This window comes from Kogia breviceps, chromosome 11 (assembly GCF_026419965.1).
Source record: "Kogia breviceps isolate mKogBre1 chromosome 11, mKogBre1 haplotype 1, whole genome shotgun sequence".
NCBI classification, from domain to species: domain Eukaryota; kingdom Metazoa; phylum Chordata; class Mammalia; order Artiodactyla; family Physeteridae; genus Kogia; species Kogia breviceps.
In genome coordinates this window covers 80876144-80901730 of record NC_081320.1, presented here as the reverse complement: position 1 = coordinate 80901730, position 25587 = coordinate 80876144, and the positions used below count along the sequence as shown (strand labels likewise).

The window sequence follows — 25587 nt, the reverse complement described above, 5'->3', positions numbered from 1 at the left end:
GGGCAGTCATGGTGCCTGGAGATGCAGTGGCCATGAGGCAACAAGCATGAGGAAAAGGCCAAAAAGATCACAGAGATGTGAGTCTTGAAGACATCATCAGGCATTGAACTAACGAGACTAGTCATGTATAGGGCCACCGAACCAACATCAGCCGTCATCTATATAGTAATTTTTTGTTATTGGACTGGACACTTCCTTGGGCTGCTGGACATTGGCTGGATCAGACTTAATGTGGATGGAGCCTTCCTAGAGTACAGATCTCCTCCCAGCTGGCAAAGAAAACACTGCTGACCAGAGAGTCCTGCTTCTGTCGCCCCAACAGCAGTGCCAGACTGGATTGGGACCGGGTTTCCAATGCTTCTTTAGAAACTGTGTGTGGCCTTCAGCCTGCCTTCTTTGGAGGAGAGCGGGTGTCTGGGTCACCCCCCCGGCCCAGCCTGCCCAGCCCAGCTGTGCTCTCCCTTCTCCACCACGCTCTGCTCTGTGTCCGCACACTTCATGGGCAAGGCCTCTAGAGTTTATGAGAGCTGTAGTTACGTTGTAGAGGGGCCTCAGAGGTTCCCCAGGCCACGCCAGCCCAGGAGTAAAAAGTGGGGTCTTAACGATAGTAACAAATAGTAGTATCCTGGTTCTGCTCTGAGGCACACCTGAAGAAACCATGAGTTTTCTCCCTTAACACCCATCGTTATAGCACACATGCTCCGCCACTGTCATCTCTGTCCCCTTAACTTGCTTTATTTTCTTCATAACACATCACTATCTGAAACTATATCATCTGTACACTTGTTTGTTTCCTGTTTTTCCCTCTAGTATGCAAACTTTCCAAGAGTGAAGCTTAGCCAATTTTGTTCACTGTTTGTCTCCAGGATCTAAAACAGTGCCAGTCACACAGAAGATAGTGAATAAATCTTTGTTAAATGAAAACCAAAACCAAAACCAAAAAAAGAAAATAGAAAAAAGAGAGTAGGCCAAACGCCAGCCGCCAAACCCACCTGAGGGGTTAGAAGAGGAGCTCACACATGCTGCGGGTACTGTGCATGCTTCAAAGGAAGCATCTTTGACCCTTTGGAGTTCTTGTATTAGGGTTAGAACATCATAGGATGGAGTGGACCAGAGGCGTTCTGGTGGTACAAATGGATGCGTTGAAAGGCAAATTTTGTCTTACTCATGACTTCACAGCAGAGAGGGGGTAGGCTGCCAAGGAGCGGGCACACACCTTCACACACTCACACACACACCAGCACACACTCACGCTCACACACCCACATCCACATAACTGAGAGGCAGGGAGCCCTGCAGTCTCTAAGGAAACACTCGAGTCCTGCTCTTTAGCAATGTGGACATGCCACTGGCCCCATGGTTGAGGGAGCCGATTAGCTGATAGACTGAATGGACTAGTTAGTAGGCTCCAAGTCATAAATCTGGGTGAAGGAAAAGAAATACTCCTCTTTTTCAGGGAGCTCTTCTGAGGCCCAGGAGTTTTTCTGACTTTCAGTTGGGTTGCTGAACAAGCCCAAGCTGTACCTTATTTTCCTTACTTGTGAACATTAATCCCAGAACTGGATCATACAGTCTGTCAGTCACTTAATAAAAAATAACAATTAAAAGAATAAAATACACTCTCACATTATTATGAAGTCACTGTCAAAACTCACTATAAAAACCAAATCAGGCCTCTCAGATCCAACCACCTGGGATTTGTTTGAAAAGCTGTCCCTGGAGAAAGTTCTGGAGTCCCCATTATTTCTGAGATCTTGACAAGCCTTAAAAGACTAGAAACCCTCTTTCAATTTATATTGATGAGTGGGTCTTTTGGGGGGCAATCTTCTATGTCTTTACTCAAGTCACATATTTCCCCCAAGTGGAGTTTGAGGGTTTCGCCTACAAATTGATGATCAGCTGGGTTGGGGGAATTGATTGAACAAAAGGACCCAACATGCAAAAGACTGCCCCCTTTTTTCTTAAGATGGTTAGCTTTAAGAGGGCAAAAACTAGAATGTGCTTGAAACTTTCACAAAATAATTAAGGAAAAATATGCCCAGAACACATACTTATATGCAAATAAAAGAGTGCACAGCTCATAGGTGGAGGAGGAGGAGGATTATAAATACACTGAAAAATGTATAGAAGGCAACATATGAGGGACAGGTGAATTGGCTCAATCTTTTCTGTTATGTAGTTTAATAATGTTAATAATAATATCACACATTTTATATTAGCATATTCTTTTGTACCTTTCAAAGCAAATGATCTCATTTGCTCACTACAATAGCCAGCTCTGAAAAAGAACTGTGGCAGGTAATTATTATCACTACTTTATGAATAAAGATAAAACTGGGGCTCAGAATGTTTGACTCTCCTGAAGTCCCACAGCTGGAACCACGGTCTCTAGAATTCTTTGTTGATCCATTTTCCATTCTGCTATGGACTGGCACCCAGGAGGTACTTAGCGAATATTTAGGTGTCTGTGGAATGCTGAACAGAGAGGCTTGAGATTGCTACCAGGAATTCTGCCCATCAGAATCCACAATGAGCTCTCAAAGCTTCCTGGTGATTGGTTGATCTCTGACACACAAAAGCCACTGCAGGTAGGCTGTCTGTGGCCCCAGGGATCTTTACTTCCTGGTAGCCACAGCCTTGCATAATCCCTTCCCTCTGAGCGTGGGCGAGACCTGTGAGTTGCTTCTAACCAACAGAATATGACAAAGGTGACAGGATGTCATATTCATGACTATGTTACATAAGATTGTAACTTCCGTCTTGCTAGTAGACTCCCTATTTCTCTGTCTCTGTCTCTCTTTCTCTTTCTCATCATCAGCTTCTCCAGGAACTGCCAACAACCATGTGAGCTTGGGAGTAATTTGTTCCCCAATTGAGCTTTCAGATGAGACCTAGCCCTGGCTAACATCTGATGCAAGCTTATGAGAAACTATAAAGCAGAGGACACAGCTAAGCTGTGCCTGGTTTCTTGACCCATAGAAACTGATATAACAAATTTGTGTTGTTTTAAGCCATGATATTTTTATGGTAGTTCATTACAAAGCAATAGATACCTATCTGTAGACCCCAAAGCCCTCCCCAGAAGCCAATGCTTTCTTTGGCCTCATCTTTTTGGTAAGCACCCAGTGTGGAGGGTGCTGGTGGGCCCATTTATTCCCTGTGCTCTCTCTCTTCTCCCTGACTCAGTGATGGCTAAGGTGATTCCACCTCTTTGTCCCTTTTCCTCTTGGCAATGTAGCGGCAAGCAGGGAGGAACCGCCTTTTGGGATCTAGAGTTAGCATTTCAGCCTTTCTCCCCTTAGTTCCACTGTCCAGCTCTGGGTCCAGATAAATTTTAAAAAGCCTCTCTGTTCAGGATCACTGAAGCTTTGCTGCAACAAGCAAAGAGCTGAATAGGCTCCGAGGGGATGCAGGGTTATTTTGCAGGCAGAACAAGCAAGTCTGAGAGAAGGACGATAATTAAAAGTGGACTTCCCAAATAACAAGTGCTTAATGCACCTGCACTGATGGAGGGGCCTTTGCGTCCTGCTAGTCTTGGAGCTAAATGATCTTAATCAAGGCGTGCTGAGCTCAGAGTTCCCAGGTCATTTATTGTCTCTCACTTATGTAATCTTTCACTAAAACAAGTGGCAAAAACAACGTGTTTTCTCAGGCCAGCCAGGAGAGAGAAAGGCAACGGGTCCTCTCTGCTACTAAGAGGAACCACGGCATGGTGTGAAGGCATTTTGTCTGCAGCTTCGCTGTAATGCCAACCAGCACGTCGTATTAGACCGGAGGTTCGTGAAGCGATTTTGAGTCTGCCAGAGCTGGATGCTGATGCACTATTTTTCCAGTGGGGCCCAGGGTAGGGCAGTTATGACGTACACTGTTGATTCCTTGCTTTCTCAAAGGACACTGGATTTCTTTTCAAAAATGATGATCCGTTCAGCATAATTTGCAATGCACCAGTCTTGGATGGAGACCCTTTCACCATCCAGGGCAGGATAAAGGCAGAGCCGGGGAGCAGGGGCACCTATCCTAATTCCAGCTGTGATCAGAATTGGACACCTGAAAAGGGATGCAGAGACTCCTTTGTACTGGGGTAACAGTGGCTTCATGTCAGGCTTATGTGGGCCCTGCTCTGGGTGGTACTTTTTCCATGAGGGGCACTTTGGCTTGTTCCCAGCTGCAGGCCCCAAGGCACCCAGCACAGGACAGGGCACGGAGCAGGCACCAGCACAGGCCTGTTAAATTAAACTCAGCTCGATGTGATTTTTTTTTTTTTTTTCTAGGAGAGAGATTCAGGGAATTGTGAACACATTAATTAGAAGGCAATGAGGTTTTCTGTGTTGAACGCTGAGCTGAATCTCCTCGTGGAAAGAGAAGATGGATGTAGCCAGTCTGGATGTAGCAAGAGCTGCTCCCTAACCGTGGTCAGCAGCTGGGTGGTATCTGGGATTGTTCCTAGTGGGCATGGGGCTAGAGCAGGAAGACTTTGGGGTGAGCCAGCTTGAGTGGGAACCCTGGCTCTGCAGCTGAGTGGTGAGGTAAGCTGCATAACATTTCTGATTCTGTCTCCCCAATTCTAAAATGGGGAAAATAACGACAGCTCATGTAGCTCACTGTGGGTCAAGCACCTCTCTAGGCCCTTGACACCGATTCACTTATGTGATCCTTTCCTCAAACGTATGAGATGGAAGCCCTAACAATATAAGCACCATATTTTGGATGTGAGGAAACAAAGGCACAGAAAGGAGAAGTGAGTGGCTTTAAGTAGGTGGCAGGGCTGGGAGCTGGACCGTGATGTCTCTCCTGGGGGACTGGTGGGGAGAGTCTGTAAGGAGCACATAAGAGACACTGAGTGTGCTTAATAGCTGAAGACAGGGGTGCAGAGGGAAGGGGGCCATCTGCAAACCCATGAAGCTCTGCTGCCCGTGGGCGCTCTGCTCAGGGAGCGTGGCTTCTTATCCAGCCTTCACTTCCTCCCTGTCACAATGACTGTGTCCCTGCGGAAGTGCTGTCTCTCCCTCGGCCACCAAGCAGCCCCTGGGCCTTGGTGTTGGCCACCTCCTGGGGATGCTGACTGGCTCCCCAGCCTGCAAAGCCTCTTGCTCCAGGAGGGACTTGTTACCATGAGTAACGGGGCTTGTGAATCACGAATTAGTTCCAAGCTACCTCTCTCCCTGGAGCACAGCCGCGCTAGCTCCTGGGGAAGGGAGCTGCACCCAAATGAAGAGTGACATCCTAATTGGAGGGCGTCGAGCCTGCCGCAGTGACTGGGGGCCCATGAGCCTTGTTAGAGCTGGTGCTTCATGCGTTATCACTAGTACTCTGGCTATAAATAGGTGATAATCTAAAATCAGTGGATAAGAGAGAACGCACAGCACATGGTTAAACAGCAGGCCAGCTGAGCAGGGAAACGGCCAGTGCCCGGACGGGTTCCAAGGATTCTATCTACAGCCCCACGCAGGCCCAGCTCTCAAAGAGGTGCTCCCCGCAGTTGAACGGGTGCCCACAGAAGTGCCTTACATGTGCACCCATGAAGGCTGGGGTGCACGGAGAGACGCAAATTAGCTGCAGTGATCAGCCTTCTTACATGTGCGGAGGTGAACTGTATGCCTGGTGTGCTGTTTTGAATATTAGTGAAGATGCCTATGTGCTCTGTTTAAGCAAAAACTGACATTTTCAGTTCAGGGTTTTTCAAAGAGAGATTCCTCTAGAAGACCCAATCAACAGTGGGATTCCTTTAAGGTTTCTTGAAGGAAACTTTGCCCTTCCAAATGTTATTTGGCTTAGAGAACTTTACTTTGCATGTGATTTTAACCTTTTACACAACTTGTATAACTTAGAGCAAGTTACTTCCTCTCTGTGGGCCTCAAGTTCCTCATCTGTAAATGGGGGGTAATATTATAGTGCGAGCAAATGAGATAATGCATGTGAAAGAGCCCAGCGCACGGCGGTGCTCAGTGATAGCGGTTATTATTGCTGTGTAAAGAGGAGACGCATGAGGCGAGGCCTTTACTGTCTGAGAGCTGAATGCTCGGAGGATGCTGTGTGGCCCCGAGCCCGCCTCCTCTCCATCCCAAGGTCCACTCCCATCTGCACTGAGGAGGTCGGGCTGCAGCCTGGGGTTCCTAAACTCTGTTTCAAACCAGGTTTTCCTTGTGAGTTTGTTAAAAAGGCAGAGCTTGACCTCTCATTCTCAGACATTAAGATTCCACAGGTCTGTGGGGCCCAGGAATCAGCATATTAACCAGGAGCACTTGTGGGTCCTTCCTCCCCCAGCCAGGTAACCAGAAGCAGATGACGTGAGGACACAGAGAAACCCTGGGCCAGATCTAGGTCCCCAACAGCCGACCTGCTCGCTGCTGAATTCATGCAGTCCCAGTTCGTCACTGGTTATTTCTGGAAGAAGCTGTTGATCATACAATGAACTTAGGAGTCTATTCTGAGGTCCCCCTGGAGTGAGTGGGGCTTCTACCTTTACTTGTTGCCTGTCCTCCCAATGCTTTGGGGGCCTCCTGCCTTCAAAACTGGCACACAGTAAAGAGCCACGGCTAAAGCAGGGATGCCAGCTCCCTCTGTACCTCCAACCTGGCATGAGGTCTGCAATGCCAATAGGTGATAAGATGATAGGATTTTCTGGAACTGGATGAGATACATGTATTTCGTTAGGAACTGGGTAAATCTTCACTACTGGGGTATGCCGCTGAAATGAGCTTGGCTGGGCCTGCAGGTGCGAAAGGCTCCGATGGAAACAAAGACCCCCAGTGAGTGAGAAGACAGTTCTGAGTGAGCGAGGTCAGGCCCTGTGAAGCCTGCCTTCCAATAATGCTGTCATCCCCAGAAGGGTGTACTTGCAGCATAATGGCTCTAGCTACAAATTCTATTAACTCTAATAGTTGTTCTGTGGTGAATGGATAATGCATTTAGCAGAAATAGACCCAATCAATTTATGTGAAACACATAAAACTTTCTCATTGGAATTGGCATCTGTTGTTGAATCATAGGAGTGTGTGTGGAAATGGACAGTCTCTCACCCTCACTTCCGGGCACATTAGCAGTGGGCCAAGGAGAGCTCTGGCTCCCTTATGCCATATCCCCTCAGCTCTTAGAACCATGGAGCTGGGGATGGCAAGGGATCTGGAGACTGTCTACTTCAACCTTGATTTTCAAAAGTAGCAGTGTTCTCTCCTTTGTCTGTGTTTGCGTTAGTCCCTCAAACACGAGCTGTTACCTGAGGGTTTGCTGACATGCCCCAGCCATCAGATGAGGGGATGGAAGGCCGGGAAGAGGTGAGACCTGCCTTAGGACCACAGCTTGCTAGTGCAGGCCAGCTGGGAGTTCTGACTCCTGGTCCAGTGCTCTTTTCCACACATTTTTAATTGTCTCCCCACCAACCTTTGGCAAAGACGTGTATTCAGAAAACAGTAAACCAACTGTCACCAACCAACTCAAAGGCAAGACTGTGGCTTGATGCCAGGATTCTGCAAGTTATGGATACCTGTGGGTTGGGCTTGTTTGCATGTAAACTGAGCTGATTCCATCCTGCCCTCCTACACAATATGTAAGCTCGAAAGAGAAGGAGAGATGGGTTAGGAAGCTGAGGCAGAGTCATCTGGCCTGGGGTCGGGGGAGGGTCCTGCCTGTCCTTACCTGGGCTTTTAGAGAGAGAGAAGGTGACAGAGCCTGCGTGCACCTCCTCACCCTTAGTGGTCATTACTGCTGGGGGGCGGGGGCGAGAGAGAGAGAGAGAGAGAGAGAGAGAGAGAGAGAGAGAGAGAGAGAGAGAGAGAGAGCTCTGCAGCCTGTGATTGCATTATCCCAACCATGTGGTTAGTGTGACTGTATGTGCAAAGCTGACAAATGTAATTTCTCAGCCTTAATATTTGCCCCATTTCTCTCTCAGTTTCTTCATCTGATTAGCTAAAGTGACTCAGAGGCTTCCGAGAATGTTCCGTGAAGCATCTGGACAGGCTATTCCCTGCCTGGGTGCTCCAGCGCCTCAGCTCTGCCCCGTGGGCTGGGGGCGAGGAAATCCCCAGACCCAGAGAGTCAGGCCCTCATCAGAGGGAAGGGCTGGCTTGGGGGATGTGAGGAGTGTTTAGAAATTTGGAAGCTTTGTGAGTGACGGTTTTCAGAGGACCCAACTGGCATTTGCCTTTCTAGGAGTTGCTCGAAAGCCTGCCTGGAGGAGAGTCGAAATGCCACCAGCCACCCTTGTTCCAGCCCAGCAGAAACTGACAGTGCTGAACTTTGGGGAGAATATCTTATTGTCCAGCCTCCTCTGTCCTTTGTTGGGATGGCTGGGAGCAGATCTGTTTACTGATCATGCAGGGGCTCTCGTCTGGGACACTCTCCCAGCTCTTTTCCGTGTAAAGCACACATCTCTGATAGGAGAATTGGATACTCGAAGTAGCTCAGTTGGCTGGAGAGTGCAGACTTCAGGGCTACATCCCGGCCCCGTTTCCTACCAGCTGTGGGACGCTTACATTCTTTCCCCATCATCTCTCTCATCCCGGCAGTTCTAATAACAGCAGCGGGCCCTGGGCCAGAGTGAAGACTAGAGGAGTGGATGTGTGAGCCCCCCAGCCCAGGGTCAGGTGTGCTCACTGATTGTCCTTTCCTTTCCTTCCCCTTTGCGCCCAGCCCTCCCTTCCTCCCCAGGGGGGCTCTCCCGGGTAGAAGCTCTGAGTTAGGTTAAGCTTGTCAACTACAAGTTGGCTCTTGGCATCTACCTCTACAAGGATCAAATCATAAGCTGCTGTGACCGCTGACCTTCCACAGTCACCCTGAAAGGAGTTCAGGGGGTAGATCAGGAATGAGACACTCTGTGCTCTAAAAAAACTGGCAGAACAGGCCTTCAAATAGTTAGAGATTTTCAGGAGAATATTTTACGAGCCCAATCCTTGCATCTCCTTATATCTAGAGAAAGCACTAAAATCTTTCACGGTGACGTCTGCTCCTTGTGGCTAGCTGTAACCCTCATGAGACTAGCAGCAACTTTCTGCAAAAATGTGTGCTGCGTTGCACGTACTCCCCCTTCACCAAAATCACATACACACTCACTGTCCCCCCCGCCTCTTCGGAGCAGTCTCTCAGAGCTATGTGAAATGCTCTCTCCTGGGCTATCGTCCTCATTTTGCCCCCAATAAAACTGAACTCACAACTATCACATTGTGCATTTTTTTTTCAGTAGACAAGCTTCACATTGCAGACCATGACCTGCAGGTTCACAGGCTGCCCACTTCCCGTGGGCCAGAAGCTCCAGAACAGGGTGTAGTGGCTCCCCTCTTCCCTGTCGTAGCTGCACAGCCCCAGATGTGTGGGAAGTGCCAGGCAAAGTTTGCCAGGTGATTCTTTCTGAGTGGCCGTGACCCTGACCGTGGCCTCTCCATGAGCTGCCTGCACTTTTCCCCCTCCAGGTCCCTCCTCCGATGGCACTTCTCTCACTGCAGGCACCTTGCCCTCCCTTAATCGTCCAATCGGTCCAATCGTCCAATCGATTATCGACAGATAATCGTCCTTATCTGTCTCCCTGTGCTCTCCTCTTCTAGACTCGGAGCTCTCTGAGCTCCTGACCTGGGTCTGGACCGCCAGCAGAGGCAGAGGAAGTGTGCAAGAACTAGGGGCGGGTGGGGGCTCTAGATTAAAGCCAAGAGGGTGGGCCTGGGCTTGGACCCAGGGTGTGGCCTGTTCTCCCGGACCATGAGGCTGGGTCCTGGCTAAATGCCACTCCAGGGGGCTCAGTGGGCATTGTCCTTTGGCTGGTGGGGGATGGAGGCCCTGCTCCACACACCCCCCCCAAGGCTGCTTGGGGAGGTATTTGCCTCAGTGTCCTCTTCCTCTTGAGCTGGGGTCACTCTGGAAGGGGTCTGGAGACAGAGCACTGACCCATAGCCACTTGCTGTCACTCCCGCCCTGAGGCTGGGGTCAGGCAGCAGAGGAAGCTTGTGCTCCTGTCGCTGTCATCTCCAGCCTCTCAGGCACCCGCCTGCTTCTAATTTTCTTCGGAGGTGGTAGGGGAGCACTGGCACTTTTGAGCCTCAGCGGGATTTCATGAGCCTGAGTGGCCACCGGGCAGACCCTTATCGATCAGCCTTTTAGAGGCACAGCGGGAGTTATACGGCAATAAATCGGGGAGTCAGGCAGGGCGCGCGGCTGCTCCTTAAATGCTGGCTGCGGGGCCCCGCTGCCGACATCTCAGTACTGAGCTCAAGCATCAATCTCCCACCAGTCAATTGATAAAAGTGTTTCTGGAGCTCCTGCTACGTAATCGGTGCTGGTGGTGAGGAGGGGCGGGGCTTGCCGCGATGTTTGCTCCACCAAGTCCCGCATTTATCGCATTTATAGCAGGGAGGCAGTGCTTGACCACAAGGGCTACAGGAAGTGATGGAGGTGAGTCACTGGGGTGGGGGGCGGGGACAGGTGCTGAACGATTAGTAGAAGGCTGCCTCCATCAGGTTGGATGTTTTTGCAACGAACCACGAGGCAGAGGGGGTAGAGATCACGGTTGAGGGGACCAGGTTCCTCTTCGTGTGAAAAAAAATGGAAAAAAAAATTGAGGGTCTAGTTTAAGGTGATGGGAGAAAAGGAGAGAGGTGATGGGAAAAGCAATGAACGCTCTCCTCTGGTTTGGCAGCTGGTAGATCAGGCAGTTACTGGAAGGAATGAGAGTCCCAGGGCAGCTTTTTAGGGGAAGGAAAGGAAAGGATTTCTTCAAAGACAAAGCAAAGCGAATATTTATTTAATAAGTTGAGGGTCAATGAATTTAAGTGCAAAGGTATAGCCTCAACTAGTTTTTTGTTTTGTACTTTGCACTACACAAAAATTTTACATTAAAAGTAGAAATGAGGGAGGTATCATTTAGTTATTGTTATTTTAATATAGAATTACCTTTTAGAGAAAAAGAGTGTGGGTGGACTGTGGCCATACACCTGCCTTTCTGAGTTACTCAAGTTGGATGAAGCCTGACACCCCAGGCACCGGCACCCACCTGGGGGAGCCCCTTGACCTGCTGGTGTCAGGCCCGGTGGCCTTCATTAGCTTCTCTGGGGCTGGGCTCACAGATTCAATAACCACCGACAAACCTCATACTGCGTTTGGAGACTGATTCCAGGAGATTTCCTTCTGGTACAGAGCAGCTGAGAAGTCACACCCACAGTTTAGGGCCAGAGGCTGAAGAGGCCTGTGTTTGAAGCAGCAAGGGCCCCATAAGAAGTCCTTCAGCCCAGGGGATGCTGCATTAAACAGCTTCAGAAGGGAGCCAAGCTTTGGGGAAATGCGTTGAACCTGAAGCTTTGGGGGGGTTTTACCACTGATGAGCTAGTCCGCCTTTGAGCAATGGATAACCTTGGCCTTGGGCCCAGCCCTCTTTATGAGGAGAAGAAACTGATGGAAAGTTTGCTTTGTTCAGTAAATGGGGAGTGGTTTCGAAGGACTGAGTTGAGAAAAGGGTACCAGCTTGGTTCCCCTGTTTGTGTCGGGGCCTGGGTACTTCCCAGGCATGGAGGACAGTTGCTCCTTTGCACAACTTTCAGAAGCTCCGCTTCCCCAGGGAATAGGACAACTAAACAGCTTCCTCTTGGAGCCCATTAGCCAGGGTGTAGGTGATGTTCTTTCTAAAGGTCGACTATTTTATTCTATAAACACCTCTCCCCACCTCAATCGTAGCACATATCTTTCTTCTACCTTTTGCAACAAAAAATTACTTTGCTCAGATGTGTAAGTTGAACCCTTACCTGTAGGGTCAAAGATGGGATTCTCGTTTGGTGTGTTTTCCCAGGGTTTTGGCTCCTTGTTTGGGTTTCCCTCAAACAGATTTCTTGACTTGGGTGCTGTATTCTGCGGCATCTTGTCCTCCCCACGCACTAGAATAGAGAAGACCCCACGGGCTGAGTTAAGTGAGGTTCGGGTTAAGGGAGAGAGATGAGTACGCCCCGGGGAAGGTGGCAGAGACCACGGACTTGGGTCTAGGAGGGACTGTGAGTCCCAGGAGAGTCTGGGTTGGGGGCCAAGTGCTGGGGACAGGGTGCACTCACTGGTGAGGTAGCAGTCCAGGCTGATGGAGATATTGTTGAAAGCCACGGTGGCTCTGGATCCTTGTCCCCACCACGCAACAATCTGCAGCCAGAACCTGTAAGCATGTCAAGAGGAGTGGGTGTGAGAAACTACGCGGGTGGGTCATGTCTTGGATTCAACGTCCAGCACCATCCAAATGTGCACTGATGACCCGGCTTGCAACTGTAGCTGTTATCAGCCTCATCTCATCTCAGGGAGGCAGCGAAGGGGGGGCAGTCAGCATCTCCCTACTTCTCCAGCACAGGGCACTTCCCTTTCTGCGGGACTGCTCTCTAGGTTAATGGAATTTGGAGCTTGGGGCCTGAGACCAGGATTCGCGGACACCCTGAGGAGACCTCTTGTGCCTTCTGGGCGTGCAGCGTGGGCAGAAGAGCTAGGCTTCATATCAGCTGGTGCTCACAGGCGGGGCTGAAGACATTATTAAACTATTGAGATGCTTCTGTGCCAGCTGATAAAGCGCCTCTGTCCCCCATGTGTCCTCTGCTTGTTGATTGCCTCAGGCAGCATGGCTCTATCCCTGGAGCCCCGTGGATTCCTCATTATCCAGCAACTGAAAGGTTAACTCCTCACTCAGAGGGGGATCTCGAGGAACCCATGTCTTGTTCAGTATCCGTTCTGACTGGGGTTGGTCTCTGCAGTGCCCGACTGATTGTTAAATATTACATGATCTGAGTGTGATCCCTGGGAGTGTTCGTAAGCAACACAGAGTGGGCCATAAGTGTTAACAGTAAACCCATGACATATCGTTTCCTTCCATCTCTTTCACAGCCTTGGAGGATCAGGTCCTGGGACTGTGGCCAGGGAAGGCTTTAGAGTGGGATAAATAGAAAATACCTTTGGGTCATCTGTTTCCTGGGAAGTCATCCTCCTGGAAGACTTCAGTTAGCCAGCCCTGTCCTGCTGTACAGTGAGTTTCCTGAGAACTTAAAAACCCTCTCCCACCTTTCAGAAAGTCAATCCAAATCCAGCACGACCTTGCAGAAGCACGCACAGTCTCTGGTGTGGATGTTAAAATATCAAGAGAGACAACCCATGCCCACCAATTGGTGACTGGATAAACCACATATGTGGTGGCCATACAGTGGAATGCTACTCCCCAATATAAAAGAATGGGCATGGTTATAGGCTATAAAATGGATAGACCTCAAAAACATTACACCAAGTTAAAGAAGCCAGACAGTAATTAAAGACCTCAGGACACTATTCATCTACATTTTTCCATTTACATGAAACGTAGAGAAGAGGCAAATCTATAGAGATTGAAAGCAGATTAGTGGTTGCCTGGGAATGGGAACAGTATTGACTGTAAACCAACACAAAGGTTCTTTTTGGGGGGACGCAAACATTCTGCAACTGGATTGTGGTGTTCTTTGCACAACTCTGTACGTTTGCTAAAAGTCCCTGAGGTGTACACTTAAAACAGGTGAATTGAGGGTACGTAAATTATAGTTCAGAAATGCTGGCAAAACAAAAGGGGAGCGGGAACTCAGACAGCAGAGGTGGCAGTGTGAGGTAGCGAGAGCAGAAAGCGGAAGTGCCGGGAGGAGTGGGGGGCTGACAGCGCGCAGAGGGCGGGGCAAAGAGCGCAGAGCAAACCCAGGAACCGGCCTCGGCAGAGGGAGGAGGGCACAAAGGAAACAGACCTGAGGAGAACGAATGTTTGCTTATGATTTGCAGTGAGGGCAGCAAAGCTTTAGAGTCAGTGAGTGAACTGCCACAGAGGCCGGAAGCCCCCATCGTGCCCGTGGGCGGATGACCTCTGATCCACACGTAGAAGGGTTCAACGCTGGGACCAGAGAAGAACTACTGCCTCTTGTGGGGGAAAGACTTGAAAACAAACTCAAACTTTTATCTAAATGGTGTGTTTGTGATCAGTTATTCTTAACCAAGCTACTCAGTAAATCCGTCTGTGTCTTTACCTGTCTTATGAAATCTGGTCCATCACAAATAATCCTTCTTATTTGAAAGTCACAATTAGGGGGCCCAAACCTGGTTCGATTCTGAAGAGGAAATGCCTGAACCTGCTGTACTCATGCCAATCTCACTGGTGCCTTGAGGCTACATTCCCTATGATGGGGCCCGCGTGCCTCCATTAGGATAGACCGGTAAAGAGGGCTGGCGGTTGGTTGGGCTTGGAAAGAACAGTGCCCAGTGGAGACTCCCCAAATCCTGTTCTGGGCTGGATGACTGTGCATGAGGGGTCGAACCCACCCAATTGGTCCAGCCAGCTGTTGGCACCTGGCACGTGCCTCTGAGAGGCATCTTTCAGGATGACCTTGATAAGCACCCCCCGCAAGGATTTTTGTTTCACGTACACCTCTCATGTATGTGTATTGGGTCCTACTTCAGACCTGTAAGGGATTCTAAAAGAAATCAGACAAGACGCTGCATTCAAGTTGCTTGCTGACCCGTGGAGAGACAAGGGGTCTCTGTGTCAGTGTAGAATCAGTTAGAAGGAGGTGGATACCACATGAGAGGTGCCGGTAAGATGCTCTGAGCGCTCAGAGAAAGGAAGAATTCCACCAGGCTGCGAAGATGGGGAGCACACCCGCACTGGGTTTCTCCAAGAGTCTCGGCGAGGTCAGAGGTGTGGTCTTCCTGGATCTCCACAGGGGACCTGGTCTACAGATGACCTCCTAGCCAGAGCTTGTGTAACCCCCAGACGCAGCCAGACCTGGGATTCTCAAGGGGCAAACAAGTGCCCTAATATTGCTGTCTCGTTCTCTTGACAGCAGTTGCCAGCGTTAGGGAGAGACTGCTCCCAGGCAGCAAGAGGACAGGTACTTAGAGCTACTTGGAGAGGGTGACTAGAAAGAATCATGTTCCCTGGGGGAACGTCAGGGAGGCAAATCTGCCCGATGCTCCTGCACAGCAGCGGGTAAGGGGCTCTCCATCCACCTTTCCGATTCCACTCAGGCTCATCGTCTCCTAGCCTGTCCTCCAGAGGCCAAGGGGCAAGGCCAGGCACCGATTTCGGTGCTGAGCTGCATCATAGGAATACTTTCCGGGAGAGCCTGGGGAACATGAGCAAGTAAGTTACACCTGTGTGCCTGTCGAGCGTGGGGTGGGGACGGCCTAAGCCCCTGCTTCCCCCTAACTCGTCTCTTCCCCTAGATGGATGTGTCCCCTTCCCTCTCTGCTCTCCCTGCCCCTGTCTTGCCTTCCTGCTTATTACTGAGAGATTAGAGCTGCAAAGTTCTCAACCAGCCACTGGGCCTCTTAGCATGGATGGCGTGATGCAAGCTGGTGCTGGAATGGTTTCTAAATAGAAGAGTTTCTAAAGTGCTCTGCAAGGCAATGGCAGTGGCAGCTGCTGTTTCAAAGAGTTTGATTGACACTGGGAATTGCACATATTTTGAGTCAGGAACACTCATAACAATCAGGGAAGACTCAGTCAGATGCCGAATCAGATGTAAACATGTGCTGTTGCCTCCGTCCGCCCAGGAGGCCATGCCGCCGCCCCCCGACAAATGCTCCAGACTCCAGACGCTGCAGGGAGGGGACAGGTGGGACAAAGGTGGGTCAGGCTGGGAAGTGGGGGGGGCAGGGGTGAAGCAGAGGCAGTCGGGGAGTGGGGTCTGGGGATGGCGGGGCAGGGAGGGAACAGAAGGCCCCACTGAAGAGCTTCTTTTCTGTGGGAGCACTAGCCAAGAGACCAGGCGGCCATCGGGGCCACCCAGATCCAGCCTTCTCTACTTTGGATGGTACCTCGTGGAGTATCTTTGCCTGAACCTCAGGTAAAGAGGAGAGTTTTCTCCTGGCTCTGCTTGCCCTCTCCTAGCTGGAGATGGGTGAGACTTCCTCAAGGCTCTCAGAGTCTTTCCGATCTAAGTGCAGACACCAAGTCACTCTCCAGAGTCAGCCGTGGCTTCAGGTCTTGGATCTTAGCACATACCAGGAGGGCCGCTCTGGGTCTCAGAGAAAACACGGTCCATGCCACATTACTGCCAGGATGGCAGGGGCCAGTGCACAGGTTCCTCTGCTGCCCCAAAGCCTCGGCTCTGTGTGGGGAAAGGAAGCAGAGCCTCAGGAAAAGCCAGCTCTGTGGGGCTTGTCCAGCTCCCTTACTGAGCTGTGTCAGTTCAGAGCATGGCAGCTGAGACCCCTCCGTCTGGCCCTCAGCCGTGGGGATTTCGCTCCCTGCCCCTCCACAGATCACACCTGCTCCGGTCTTTCTCTTTCTCCAAATAATACACTTTTGATTGCCTGGGTGGTTGTTGCTTTGCTTTTTCCCTATTTTCCAGCCAGTGAGGTTTGGAGCTTGTTGCTAACACAGACTTGGCTAGAGATCTTGGCTGGAGCCTGGCTTTGCATAAAGAACAGCCCTCTGACTGTCTCGTTCAGCTTTACAGAGAGGCCTGTTGAGAGCTGACCCAGGGGGGTTCTGTGAGCTGGCCGTTGGAGCAGAGGGCCAGGGTAGAGGGGCGGCCTTGGCATCAGGTGCCACCCAGACCCACGGGGCAGATGTCTGCATGGGACGTGCGGAGGCAGCTCATGTAGAGCTCAGAAACGCACAATCTCATTCAGGCCACAGACTGTTAATGGACGGTGGATAGAATGCCTTACTTGCCACCTTGCCAGCCTTAGCGATTGACAAACCTAACTAAGTTCACTTAATGATTTTAAATAGCTGACAAAAAGGTGTGTGTCTGAATGTAGACTGAGAGAACAGGAAGGCTCTGGAGAGAGAGAAGAAAGAATGGCCGGGCTGGGTAACAGGCATTTAATGGATAGGCACCACGTCTTGGATTCCTCTGTCGACCATTCAGTGGGCTTGGAAGGTGGGAGTGCAGCTGGGGCTCTCTGGGCTCTGGCTGCTTAGCATAGGGCTGACAGATACTGCTGAGGAAACACGCTTTCTTCAAGGTCTCACTGTGCAGTTGATTTGCTCCACAAAAGGCTTCTAAAACGGACTGTCGCAAAGCTCCGGTCGCTGTATGCATTTCTATTAGAATAATGCATGTGATGACAAAGCCCTGCTGCATCCATCCTATTATCTGTGTGACTGACTTCAGTTACCAGTGGAAGAAGAGGGGCTGATGGCCAGCCTTGGGTGCCTGGGACCAGCCTTGGCTGGGATCAGTGTGGCCAGGGCCAGGCATGTGTGCCCTGATGCTAGGAGTCTTGGGCTCCGGCTCGGTAGAGTAGGGGTGGGCTGGACATTCTAGGCCACACTCAGCAGCTGCGAGCCTCCTGCTTCCCCAGCAGTCCCACTCTCTCAGTAATTTACCATCTCCTGATGTGGCCATCGCTTTGCTCATGGCTCTCTATTCCCCACAGCCCAGAGTCCAAAATACTTGACCTAATATCCACAGCCACCCTCTCCAAGGAGACTGCTCAGGATTCTCTGACATAGCCTACTTGGCTATTCTTGAACGCACATAAAACATTCCTGTCTCGAAGCCTCTGCGTATCCTGATGGTCTTCTCTGGAATGCCCTTGTCCCTTTCCCATTTCCCTAAGACCCAAATTTTCCTCAAGGCCCAGCTTATAATAAGCCCATTTTCTCCACGCAGGCTGCCCTGACACATGGGGGTCACTGCGCCATCGGAACACTGGCCATGCTCTGTCGGACCCAGCACAACGCTCTGTGTGTTGTGGTTTGCCTCTCAATGTGGATGCTCTGTGTCTCCCACAGCATGCAGGTCCTGTGACCCGGCAAGAAGCTGAGTCACACACCCCTTTCCATCCTCTGTGCTCGATGGGGGCTTAATATAGGTTCGCTAACAATGTGACAGCCAGTGACACTTCTCCAGGCACTTGATTCCCTGTCTTGTCCACAAGACATCTGGATCTGACACTTTATGCCAGTGACTTCCACATGTGGTCGACCCTCACAGTCACTTAGGAAACTTAAAAAAACAAAAGTATTCTTCGGCCCAGTATGTGATGTACTAAGTCAGAATCTCTGTGTAATGCAGGGCCTAGGACTCTGCATTCAAGCAAGTTTTCTAGGTGATCCTAATGTTCAGCCAATTTTGTAAACCATTGTCCTATGCTGTCCTGCTAATTTAAAGTCTTTTCAAAATGCCTTTTCCTGTTTATTTGTTTAATTTTTTGTTTGTTTTTAGAAAGGAAAAATTTAGTGAGAGAAATTCTCACTAAAAGTGAGAAAGTGAGGTTTCACTCCATCATAAAATTTGGGGACTGAAACATTCACACCTTAGAATAGATCCTGGAATTGATTTCAGCCTTGAATTATGGAGGTTCTTGGAGAAGACTGATCAATGCTCAGAGTAGCTACATAAGGAATCAGTATTCTCAAGTGACACTCTAATAGACGCCAGAGATGGGGGGCCGTATTCCTTGGCTTATCCCATCACACAACACGTATATGTATATTTTTTCATCAAACCTATTTCCCTTTTTTCTGGGCACAGAGCTAGGCTACATTCCCCAGCGACTGTTGCAGTTAGGTATGGCTAGGTGACTGAGTTGTAGCCAATGGAAAGTGAGCTGAAGTGATGACTCATAAAAAATCTTCCTATGCCAGAATCCTCCAGTGCTCTTCCCTCATTGGTTGTCTGAAGGCAAAGGATTTCAAAACTGGAGAAAAGGGTGAAGCCACAGAGGGAAGGAGCCAGGATCTCTGAATGACCACATGGAAGGCTACTTGCCAATTGGCACATTCATTTTGGATTTCACATGAGTAAGAAATACATTTCTTTTTGCACAGCCTGAGGATTGGAGGTTTAATGTTACTCTGGGTAGTGTTACCACAGCTACCATATCATGTAGCACAAGCCTAGTTACTCAGGTGTGTTCAATGCACCTGGCGTGGTTGGGTTGACAACAAACCTACTCCTGGAGGTGGGGTGATGGGTAAAGTCAGCCCTTGGCTGGCTGCAGGTCTGTGAGCACAGCTTCTCTCACAGCTGCAGGGCCAGGGACAGGCCTGCGGGAGGCAAACTGGGTCTTAAGGAGGGAGGTCTAGAGCCCTGGGACACTAGTTCCTGCCTCCCTCTGGGAAGGTAAGCACAGCAAGACCAAGTTGCTTGTGAAAATCCTTGAGCTTGATGGGTTTCATCGGTGCAATTCACCCTGCTTAGCCTAACATTGCGCTGGAGCCCGTCATTCATCTTCTCTCAGTTCAGCCCGATGTTAATAAGCATGTTGAGGTCCTCAGCCCCTGTGGCTTCAGGAAGGGAGACATGTGCTGCCACAGCTGGCTAGGGGCGGGGAGCACCTTTTGTTTTCTCCACCGCCTGTGAGGAGGGCCCTGGAAGGGCTGGGTTTTCCCTGTGGATATGGACTCACGGCGGCCAGACTCACATCGTTGAGAAGGGCAGCTGCCATTCTGGGCAAGCAGAGCCTTGCGATCTTCCCTGACCTTCTGCCCCCACCTCTGGTTCTGGAGCCTGTGGGGCTGCTCCTGAGTGAGTCTCTATTGGTAGGAATGAACGAACAAACGCAGGCCCACACCGGGCAACAGGCATCGCTCTCTGCTTCCGTTGGCAACGGCTGATGTAGCAGAGGGAGGACCCCAGCTGGACACCAGAGAGGAGCCTGTTTGGAAGCGAGGAGCCCCAACAGTTGTGGCTTTACTGGGGCTCACACTGTTCTTGCTTTCGGTACCTCCCCATCCCCGGCCCTTACTGCCCTGCGATGCAACAGACTGGTTTTCCTCAAGGCCTCTGACAACATTCCTAGAAGGCTGGGCTGTACTGTTGTCTAGGCAAGCCCATCACCTGGCATTCTTACTGGGTAGGCAGTAAGCGTTGGCTTGATAAATAGATACATAATACCTGGATGACTTTGGCGGTTAGTACCACTCCACACCGGAGCATCTTCACAGGGTGCTCTCTGGTGAAGTGGAAGGAGATGGAGGCAGAAGCTCTAAGGAGAAGCCTCTAGTTTAACTGCCTGTAGGCGCTTGATTTAACCCCTTAGTTACTGAGAGGTGTGGGACAGAGCGGGCACCTCACGTTGTGAAGGAGTAAAGCACTGGGGAAGGGAGGTACATGGCTGTTGTGGGTGCAGAGAGAATCTCAGGGGAGGTTCAGCAGCTGCTGTGACAGTCGGAATAGCCTGCCCAGCAGAAGGGCAGCAGGCACTGGCTGAATTGAGGGGGGTGTGTTCCAGGGTGTGACATACTCCCATAGGCATCTTCCTCCCTGGAGAGGGAGGGGTGGACGCAAAGCAGTTACAAATGGAAATTTTTGGAGAAGGGGAGGCAGGCAGTGGTGAAGAAAGTATGCAGGGCCTGACCCTCTGCTGGTTTCTCATGGGGACTGGGTGGCCTGAGTTTTCTGTGTCAGTCCTTATGGAAGTGAACTTTATTCTCTCTTAAAGGTGATTCGTTAAATGTATAACCAAATGTATTTATTTTTTATGCTTTTGTTAGACATGGAACATTAATACATCTGCAAATAAAAGATGCCTATTGGAATGTATGCTCTAGTTTGGGAGTAGGGATAGTCAAAAGCATACTAGAGTAGTGACTTGAAAAGGCACACGGGGAGGGCGCACAATGGCCTGGAAGGAAGAGGAGAGAATCTCCCTGGGCTTGTGATGCTGCCCCGCTGGAGGTGTGAGAGAAGGAAGGCAGGCAGGGTGGGTTTGGGTCGGGGGAGGTCTCGAGCAGGAGCTGGCGGTGGGGAATTAAGACAATGGATCTCAGGGGGTGGATGAAGTGAAGGAAACTAACTCAAAATGAGTAAGAGGTGTGGCCTAAAAAAAAATCCCCAAACCAAAATATTTTGTTAATTGTAATGGCTACTATATACCAAGTTTTCAACTATATGCCAAGCACTGTGCTTTCATTTCTTCACACATGTACATAGGAAGTGGACTAGCCTCAGGATCAAGGGAAAATTATTTCACCTCTTTAGACCTCAGTTTCCTCTTCTAAAAAAGGGATTAATTATAGTATCTACCCCCAAGGGACTGTTTTGAGGATGAAATGAGATAATGCATTTTAAGTACTTGTTATAGTGACTGCCATGCAGTGAGGACTCAACAAATGCTAGCTGTAATCACAGTCATTTATAACTTCCATGGCTCTATGAGGAAGCTGTGATTCAACTTACAAAAATAGGAATCAAACACAACTTTCAGGGTTGTAACTAGACCTGCAAACTAAGGTTCATTGGAAATCTCTGGATCTCCACTTTGGATTTTCTCTCACTGAGTAGAGTACTTCTCTACTCAGGTAAGAATAAGTAATGAAAATGTCCCTCTAATGCCCTTCTCAACACAGAAGATGCTACACAAAGAGAAAATATTGTGTATATAAAACAGGGATTCTGTGAATGAGAAGCAAGAATGGACTAGGAGAAAAATCTTGACTCTGAGGAGTTTTGGGTCTAAGTACATGAAGCCATAACTCTCAGTCTAATTAATCCCATTTGAAAGATGCCTTTGTGAAACACACCACTTGTCATTAGGACCAAGGATGCAAAGGGAACAGAAATCTAAATATCTCCAGAGGGAACATTTTCTTCTTGTTAGACTGTGTGGCTAAAAGCCTCTATAGTGATAATCCTGGGGAATAGAGCCTACATATGTGTGATAAGTTATGTACGTTCTATTTGGCTGTACAACTGCAGTGATTTGTAGGGCATGGCTTGATTCATGGTGTTTCCAAATCCATCTCATAATGAGTTGAACTTAGCATCTGCTTCTGCGCTGTAAGCATGTCAAAGCTTAGGATGGTGTGGGAGGATTGTGCTTAATTTACTAGGATATATAATTATAAAGAGGAAAACTAGGGTATGTCCCTGCCAGAGACTGACAATTAGAATAAAGGGAGAGACCTTGCATTTCTTCCGTTTTGAGAAAAGGTAGAATTAATTCCAGCAGAAGGAGTGGCAGTTGAATGGCAGTGGGAGGGGGGAAGCTGATGAAGTGGGGAGAGAATGGAGAAAACCAGTTATATGAGGGAGATGTAAAGTAATGAGATAACTTTTAAGCACACATCAAGCCAGTATTTGAATTTGTGCTGTCCTTCAAAATTACCTTGAGAGACTACAATCCTGCAGCCTGTGGAACAAAAACCACACTCACAGAAAGATAGACAACATGAAAAGTCAGAGGGCTGTGTACCAGATGAAGGAACAAGATAACCCCCCAGAAAAACAACTAAATGAGGTGGAGGTAGGCAACCTTCCAGAAAAAGAATTCAGAATAATGATAGTGAAGATGATCCAGGACCTCAGAAAAAGAATGGAGGCAAAGATCAAGAAGATGCAAGAAATGTTTAACAAAGACCTAGAAGAATTAAAGAACAAACAAACAGAGATGAACAATACAATAACTGAAATGAAAACTACACTAGACAGAATCAGTAGCAGAATAACTGAGGCAGAAGAACGGATAAGTGACCTGGAAGACAGAATGGTGGAATTCATTGCTGTGGAACAGAATAAAGAAAAAAGAGTGAAAAGAAATGAAGACAGCCTAAGGGACCTCTGGGACAACATTAAATGCAACAACATTCATATTATAGGGGTCCCAGAAGAAGAAGAGAAAGAGAAAGGACCCGAGAAAATATTTGAAGAGATTATAGTCGAAAACTTCCCTAACATGGGATAGGAAAGAGCTACCCAAGTCCAGGAAGCGCAGAGAGTCCCATACAGGATAAATCCAAGGAGAAAAACACCGAGACACATAGTAATCAAACTGGCAAAAAAAAAAAGACAAAGAAAAATTATTGAAAGCAGCAAGAGAAAAATGACAGATAACATACAAGGGAACTCCCATAAGGTGAACAGAGCTGATTTCTCAGCAGAAACTCTACAAGCCAGAAGGGAGTGGCATGATATACTTAAAGTGATGAAAGGGAAGAACCTACAACCAAGATTACTCTACCCAGCAAGGATTCACATTCAATGGAGAAATCAAATGCTTTACAGACAAGCAAGAGCTAAGAGAATTCAGCACCACCAAACCAGCTCTACAACAAATTCTAAAAGAACTTTTCTAAGAGGGAAACACAAGAGAAGAAAAGGACCTACAAAAACAAACCCAGAACAATAGAAAATGGTCATAGGAACATACATATCGATAATTACCTTAAACGTGAATGGATTAAATGCTCCAACCAAAAGACACAGGCTCCCTGAATGGATACAAAAACAAGATCCATATATATGCTGTCTACAAGAGACCCACTTCAGACCTAGGGACACATACAGATTGAAAGTGAAGGGATGGAAAAATATATTCCATGCAAATGGAAATCAAAAGAAAGCTGGAGTGGCAATACTCATATGAGATAAAATAGACTTTAAAATAAAGAATATTACAAGAAATAAGGAAGGACACTATATAATGATCAAGGTATCAATCCAAGAAGAAGATATAACAATTATAAATACATATGCACCCAACATAGGAGCACCTCAAAACATAAGGCAACTGCTAACAGCTATAAAAGAGGAAACTGACAGTAACACAATAATAGTGGGGACTTTAACACCTCACTTAACACCAATGGACAAATCATCCAAACAGAAAATTAATAAGGAAACACAAGCTTTAAATGACACAATAGACCAGATAGATTTAATTGATATTTATAGGACATTCCATCCAAAAACAGCAGATTACACTTTCTTCTCAAGTGCGCATGGAACATTCTCCAGGATAGATCACGTCTTGGGTCACAAATCAAGCCTCAGTAAATTTAAGAAAATCGAAATCATATCAAGCATCTTTTCTGACCACAACGCTATGAGAGTAGAAATCAATTACAGGGAAAAAAACGTAAAAAACACAAACACATGGAGGCTAAACAATACGTTACTAAATAACCAAGAGATCACTGAAGAAATCAAAGAGGAAATAAAAAAATACCTAGAGACAAATGACAATGAAAACATGACAATGCAAAACCTATGGGATGCAGGAAAAGCAGTTTTAAGTGGGAAATTTATAGCTATACAAGCCTACCTTAAGAAACAAGAAAAATCTCAAATAAAGAATCTAACCTTACACCTAAAGGAACTAGCGAAAGAAGAACAAAGAAAACCCAAAGTTAGCAGAAGGAAAGAAATCATAAAGATCAGAGCAGAAATAAATGAAATAGAAACAAAGAAAACAATAGCAAAGATCAATAAAACTAAAAGCTGGTTCTTTGAGAAGATAAACAAAATTGATAAACCATTAGCCAGACTCATTAAGAAAAAGAGGGAGAGGACTCAAATCAATAAAATTAGAAATGAAAAAGGAGACGTTATAACAGACACCACAGAAATACAAAGCATACTAAGAGACTACTACAAGCAACCCTATGCCAATAAAATGGACAACCTGGAAGAAATGGGCAAATTCTTAGAAAGGTATAACCTTCCAAGACTGAACCAAGAAGAAATAGAAAATATGAACATACCAATCACAAGGAATGAAATTGAAACTGTGATTAAAAATCTTCCAACAAACAAAAGTCCAGGACCAGGTGGCTTCACAGGTGAATTCTATCAAACATTTAGAGAAGAGCTAACACTCTGAAACTCTTCCAAAAAATTTCAGAGGAAGGTACACTCCCAACCTCATTCTATGAGGCCACCATCACCCTGATACCAAAGCCAGATGAAGATACTACAAAAAAAGAAAATTACAGACCAATATCACTGATGAATATAGATGCAAAAATCCTCAACAAAATACTAGCAAACAGAATCCAACAACACATTAAAGGATCATACACCACGATCAAGTGGGATTTATCCCAGGGATGCAAGGATTCTTCAATGTACGCAAATCAATCAATGTGATACACCATATTAACAAATCGAAGAATAAAAACCATATGATCATCTCAATAGATGCAGAAAAAGCTTTTGACAAAATTCAACATCCATTTATGATAAAAAAACTTTCCAGAAAGTGGGCATAGAGGAATCTACCTCAACATAATAAAGGCCATATATGACAAACCCACAGCAAACATCATTCTCAATGGTGAAAAACTGAAACCATTTCCACCAAGATCAGGAACAAGACAAGGCTGTCCACTCCTACCACTATTATTCAACATAGTTTTGGAAGTCCTAGCCACAGCCGTCAGAGAAGAAAAAGAAATACAAGGAATACAAATCGGAAAAGAAGAGGTAAAACTGTCACTGTTTGCAGATGACAATATTATACATAGAGAATACTAAAGATGCCACCAGAAAACTACTAGAGCTAATCACTGAATTTGGTAAAGTTGCAGGATACAAAATTAATGCACAGAAATCTCTTGCACTCCTACATACTAATGATAAAAAATCTGAAAGAAATTAAGGAAACACTCCCATTTATCGCTGTAACAAAAGAATAAAACACCTAGGAATAAACCTACCTAGGGAGACAAAAGACCTGCATGCAGAAAACTATAGGACACTGATAAAAGAAATTAAAGATGATACCAACAGATGGAGAGATATACCATGTTCTTGGATTGGAAGAATCAATATTGTGAAAATGACTATACTACCCAAAGCAATCTACAGATTCAGTGCAATCCCTATCAAATTACCAATGGCATTTTTTACAGAACTAGAACAAAAAATCTTAAAATTTGCATGGAGACATAAAAGACCC

The 25587-nt window shown here is 47.6% G+C and overlaps 1 protein-coding gene across 1 annotated transcript in view; it reads right to left on the bottom strand.

Annotated features, from left to right (window-relative positions):
- The window catches only part of ALK (ALK receptor tyrosine kinase), a 202644-nt gene that overhangs the window by 80988 nt on the left and 96069 nt on the right, over positions 1 to 25587 (bottom strand). Inside the window, exons 6-7 of the mRNA XM_059078666.2 lie at positions 12021 to 12115; positions 11721 to 11849 (exon numbers count right to left, since the gene is read on the bottom strand). Coding sequence (XP_058934649.2) covers positions 11721 to 11849; positions 12021 to 12115 — 224 coding nt within the window. The remainder of the gene's footprint in view (positions 1 to 11720; positions 11850 to 12020; positions 12116 to 25587) is intronic.